Source organism: Cyprinus carpio, unplaced genomic scaffold, assembly GCF_018340385.1.
Source record: "Cyprinus carpio isolate SPL01 unplaced genomic scaffold, ASM1834038v1 S000006530, whole genome shotgun sequence".
Lineage (NCBI taxonomy): Eukaryota > Metazoa > Chordata > Actinopteri > Cypriniformes > Cyprinidae > Cyprinus > Cyprinus carpio.
Genome location: NW_024879195.1, coordinates 340,941 through 347,180, shown reverse-complemented (window position 1 = coordinate 347,180; position 6,240 = coordinate 340,941). Strand labels below are relative to the sequence as shown.

Sequence of the window (6,240 nt, the reverse complement as noted above, 5' to 3'; positions counted from 1 at the left end):
GAGCAACTAATTTCGCGTTATTGTTAATAATTATCATAAGGACGGCGGAAGGAAGATGTTTACATCAACGCAAATCTCCGCCCTTCTCTCATGTAAACAGAAGCTCACAGACACAATAAAAGCTTTTTGTTTTACAGAGTCATAGCAGAGTGAAAATACAACCAGCAGCATGTACTGCATTTCACTACTACTGTTTTGGCAACTGCACACTGAGAGTATTTTCAGCCGAACAACAAACATTTCTAGAAAATTAATTGTGGATCAATTTCTGCATTAAACTGGATCAGCCTCCTGTAAAGGTAGTAAATCATTTACCATCTTCTGTAAGATCACTGGATATTCAGCTTCAGATGGAGGCTCCACAAACTGAATCAGACATTCAAGTGGAAAACCAATGGAATGGATTGGATATTTCTATAGTTCCAGTAGCAATGGTGTCAAAGATTCTCTAAAAAATAAGATCAGTTTCTCTTCTGAATCCTCCAGCAACACAGTTATTTTAACAGAAAGGGATTTGACTGATTATGAGTATGATTTGTATTTCTTTGATAAAGTTGAATTTTGATTATGTGTGTAACTGAACCTGTAAAAAAACCTCTGCACTCAATACATATGAACATGTATTTATTTATTTTAGACACAGCATTCCTTTCTTTAATGTTTTTTGAGCATTAATAAATATTTTGCTACTGAAATATGATATAACAATTATAACCACAAACTGTCCATTTGAACGACTGTGCTTAATTTACACATGTAGAACAATGTTAAACAACCAGGTGCAGCTTTGGAGAATCCCTTACCTTTTTCTACCAACAGGTTTTGTCAGATGGCTCTGAGTGACCTTCCTGGATTAGGCACACTGTAATAATGACGACATAATTTCACCTAATAAAGTTATTTTTGTAGTTAAGATCTGATAGAAATAGCTCCTTGAGGTAACAGCTGTATGTTTTACAGTTTATTCAATCCCTCATCTCACTATACACACATAATACATGTTTGGTAAATAAATGCATGATCTCAGCTCACTGTCCTGTTGGTAACAACTCTTAAAAAGACCCCCTTTCTTATGAATCATAAAGTCTTTTAAATGTTCCTGTTCATCCAAAATTCATCTTACTTAATCCAATAAATGTACAAACATAATACAAACATATCTGTATCGTGCTACTCTTCAAAACTATCGTCAGATAGATTTTTACATCCATGCAAATCTCCACCCTTCTCTCTTGTAAACAGAAACACACAGACATCATAAAGGCTCTTTGTGATTTACAGAGCAGAGTGAAAATACAACCAGCATCATGTACTGCATATCAGTACTGCTAGTTTTGGCAGCTGCACACTGTGAGTATCACCAATAAACATTATTTCAGATGTGGAGCTCAATTTGTATTACTGAAATGTTTTATTGATTGCTCGTAGGTCTTTTCTGTATTGAGGTGGATCAACCTCCTTTCCTGGTAGTTAAACCAGGGGAAACATTTACCATCGCCTGTAAGATCACTGGATATTCAGCCTCAGGTGGAGGCTACACAAACTGGATCAGACATTCAAGAGGGAAACTGATGGAATGGGTTGGCTGGTTCTATACTTCCAGTAGCAATGGTGTCACAGATTCTCTGAAAAATAAGATCAGTTTCTCTTCTGAATCTTCCAGCAACACAGTTATTTTAACAGGAAAGAACTTCAACACTGAGGACACAGCTGTGTATTACTGTGCTCGCAATGCACTATGCCACAAACTGCCACAGGACCTGAACAAAAACTAAACCAAACACATTTTTTTTCAATAAACAGTTCTTTTTCATATTACACATTTTCACACAATAACCACAGTATTGCAAAATCAAAGCAAATAAATAAATGAATATAGAACACTGAATGAGTCAGTTGATGTTTTATCCTTTGTAAATACTTTTTATCAACTTCATCCACTAAATGGCATGAAATAACCTTGAATGCTCAACGGACTGTTTGTTTAAATAATTTAGATGCCAGAAGAGGACACCCTTCCATAAAAAAAAAGAAAAAAGAAAAAAAAAAAATATGGGTTTTGAACACACCCACTCTATGTGTCCCAATGCAAGTATATCAGTGCAAACTCAACTGCCATATTTTCTATTTAAAACTAGTAAATGAATGATTTATCTGAAGAGGAGAGACAATGTTCTCCATAAAGCTGTTTGTGCTGTTGGCAGCTGTACACAGTGAGTGTTTTTATTCATTTTTTAAAGAGTTTAGGTAGTTTTAGGGTGTTATGTATTGTGATACTTTAGATGTGTACAGATTTTTTGTCTCTTTGTTTAGGTGTTTATTGTCAGGTTGTGCTCACACAGTCTGAACAGTCAGTAGTTGTGTCTCCAGGTGCTTCCTACAAACTGACCTGTGCCTGTAGTGGATTTACTGTTAGTAGCACTCGCATACACTGGATCCGTCAGGAACCTGGGAAAGGACTGGAATGGATCTTACACTATTATACAGACTCTGACAAAGGCTCAGCTCAGTCAGTGCAGGGCAGATTCATGGCATCCACAGACAGCTCTAATCTCTATCTGCACATGAGTCAGTTAAAGACTGAAGACACTGCAGTGTATTACTGTGCAACAGATTCACTTTGCTTGCTTTCATACAGCCACCCTTACAAAAAATCGGGGGGGGGGGGGGGCGCAGATATTATGATGGGGGGGTGGTGTTGGGTGTTTTTAATAAATTTATTTTACTTTGATTTGTTTGTGAAGTGGTTTATTCATTTACACATTTATTTTCAAATTACTCTGATGCAGTTTGCTCTTTCTTATCTTTAAATGTGTTATAAAGTTTTAAAGCCAGGTTAAAAGGAGCAACATATCAGCAGTTGTCTTACTGATTGAATTCTAATGAGATGAACACTAATAATATCTATAAGACACATTCAAAGCAGTTCATTTCATATTAAAGATAGAATTCACCCCAAAATGACCATAAAGCAAATCACTGTCTCTTTCCAAACCTGTATGTTGTCCTTTCTTAGAAAGCAAAAGGAGAAGTGCACAAGTCATAATGACATTAATATTACATTTGATGCAATTTATTCCATACTTTTGGATTATGACAGAAACAGACCACTTTCATTTTCTTTAAAAGACCAGCCACAATATTCACATTTTCGGCTACCACATAAAAATCTCATTCAGGTTTGAAATGAGTAAATGATGACATAATGTGTTTTCTTGGAGATCCATCCTTCAGTATTTACCCTGTACACACACACACACACATTATCAATACTCAATGCAAATTCTCCAGTACTTATATATCCATCCCCACACTTGCTGTGTATAATTCTCTTGTGTTGTTACGAAGCTGAGAAGAACCATTCATAAAATCATGTTTTATCTGTTTGTGCTTCTATTGATGTCAGTCACACAAGTTTTTTTTATATTTGTTTTTATTTATTTTATATTGGTTAGTTATTTTTTTTTTTTTTTTTTTTTTTGTTATTATCAAATTTTTGTTTAATTTACATCCTTTTTTTTTTTTTTTTTGGTGTTTTACTTGCAGATGTGTACAGCAGCGTGGAACACAACTAGCCAAGCTCCCTTCTGATAAAACCTGGAGAATCTTTTACCATTTCCTGTAAAATATCTGGATATGCTCTCAGTGATACCTCTAAAGCACCTTCCTGGATTAGACTCACTCAAGGGAAGATCCTTGAGTTCATTGGCATGATCCACGCTGGAGGTGGAATAGACTACTTTCAACTTTAACTTTATTTATTTGTATAGCACATTTTAACGCAATTCTGTTGCCCAAAGTGCTTCAAAATGTAACAGAAAGCATATGCAAAGATTAAAAACAATAAAATCTAACATAATTAGTAAGAATAAACCACTTTATGAACCAACCAACAGATGACAAATACCCTTTATCAGGTCATTACACATTGGGGTTGTATCTACGAAGGTCTTTCCTCTGCGAAAGCTAATGTAAAAAGATGAGTTTTCAACTGAGACCAGGGGCAGACTGGCCATCTGGACGTTATGGAGAAGTCCTGAATGGCCGTCCATCCGAAGGCCGTCGGCCTGGTGGTTCATCATCAAAGAAAAAGTGTCAGATAAAGTCACGTTGACAGCCGACAAAAATGGGGGGCTAATGTAATCTATTTTTGCTTATAAGAAACCGAAACTGCTGTATACGGCCCGCAATGTCTTTTAGTACGACCCGCTGGATAATTTTAGACTGAGATGATAAATTTAAAAATATTTGAAATGTAAGTCACGTAAAGATTGCTTTCAGTTTATAATGTTAATACTATCTCCAACCAGGAGAGGTTGCTAGTTTCCAGCCGCTCCCCGTATTCATTTCAGTGTAGTAGGATGTGCACTCTGACCATAAAAACAGCATTTTCCAGTAAAGATGGTAAACAGATTAGCTTTTTTACAAGTTCAATGGGATACTTATATGTTTGAAAATCTGTTATTTAAATCGTCATCACATCACTACGCACAAACAACGGCGACACCAGAGTTGCACTTGCCTCAAATTTAAATGTTAAAATGCATTGTCAACAAAAGCTTTTTGCCAAATGCATGACAGAAATGTTTACACTGAACTATGTTCTTAAGGTTTCCACGGGTCCTTAAAAAGTCGAGTTAAACGAGTTAAATCGTTTAAATTTAAGGCCATGTAAACTCTAAAATGACACAGAATGTCTTAAATATAAGAGGTCTTAAATTTGGGGACAGAAAGACAAGAATTGCACTATAGATTAGTATGTAGATTAAACTTCAAAAGGCAATGATTTCACTGAATAGACTTGAGCACTGCACGTTTCAACGTCAGGCGCGCTGCGTTGTGCTGCGGTTACCAGGGAAACTGCTATATTTCGAATCTATAACGAATCTGCTTTTTCAATAAGCCTGTCTGCAATTTTTGCTACATAATTTTAAATGTGAAAAAGTGGAACGACAAAAATCTAATGCATTATAAAAATCTAATCAATTAAGACACTAAGATATATTTAAGTAATTTAATATAATAATTAATAATAATTGTTTAAATTAATATAATAATTTATACTTTTGACTTAAAAAATGTTTAAAGGCTGTAATGTGAAGTGCAGGTCTAAAAAGGTCTTTAAAGCTCCTAAACTGTATTTTAAAAATCCTGCAGTTACCTAGTTATATTATGGTACCATTTGGAATAGCTATTTATTTATTTATTTATTTGTTTGTTTTTAATAAGCCCTTTTTAACTGTCCTCTTATGTTGTTCTGAGAATGTCTTGTAGGCTACTAATAAAAAATAGGACCTCTGTACATTTGTTTGTTGCAAATTTGAATTGAGATGTTTATTTGTTGGTGTGATATTGCTGTCAACAAAGTTTTCCTTCTCAATTAGCTTAACTGCACAAGTTTTATAGTTAATAAAATCTTTAAAAACAAATTACATTAAATATATTCTACTTTAATTTCCTTCAATAAAAAGTAAATTGAGTAAGATGATGTAAAAGGTGTGTCAACGTGAATTAGTAAACTGGCCCCTTGGTATAAAGGAGAAAAAATGCTGGCCCTCGTCACTATCAAAGTTGCCCATCCCTGCTACAGAGCATGTAGCCTATGAGCACTATGTTAAAATCCCAGATACCCCTAGTCTGATTCTAGGTTTATGCTTATTATTGTCATATTATACATTTTGCGTTCTGCTCTTTCTATAGATTTCAGGTATTTTAGTTCATACAATAATACATTAATTTCAATCCCCTACTAAAAAAAAAATAAAAAATAGAAAACATCACATTGAAATATACATCACATAATGAAATTGTACTGGTTTTAATGGAAACTGTAATGGTGCCTGTTGGTCTCTACTGTTAATTGGTTGCTTTCTGTTGGTGGATTTTTTTAAAACCACTAAATCCTAATGTAATATGTTGATACCATTATTTAATGGTTTTAATTGTTAAAAGTTGGTGGTTTGTAGTGGTATTTGTAGTAGAAATTATTCATATTTCTGTGATGGTTTCTATTTCTTTTGTCACCATGGGTCTTGTGATGTTATTGGCCATAAATGTGACAGGAATGCTGTAATATTGTGAAATAGTAGTGACTGTTTGTAGTTGTGGTGGGCCTATTTGGGAGAAAATCCAGGTCCGTTTTTCACACCCAGTCCGTCCCTGGAAGCACACATGTACAATAAAAGCTTGAAAAAAAAAAGTTAATGCCATTGACTGATACCAGTCAATGGCATTCATCAG

General features: G+C 34.7%; 1 gene segment (V, D, J or C); it reads left to right on the top strand.

Annotated features, from left to right (window-relative positions):
• Positions 1-1,276: 1,276 nt before the first annotated feature.
• On the top strand, positions 1,277-1,775 carry LOC109113503. The segment is given in 2 exon segments: positions 1,277-1,350; positions 1,429-1,775. Coding segments are annotated over 2 exon segments (390 nt in total).
• Positions 1,776-6,240: the final 4,465 nt, after the last annotated feature.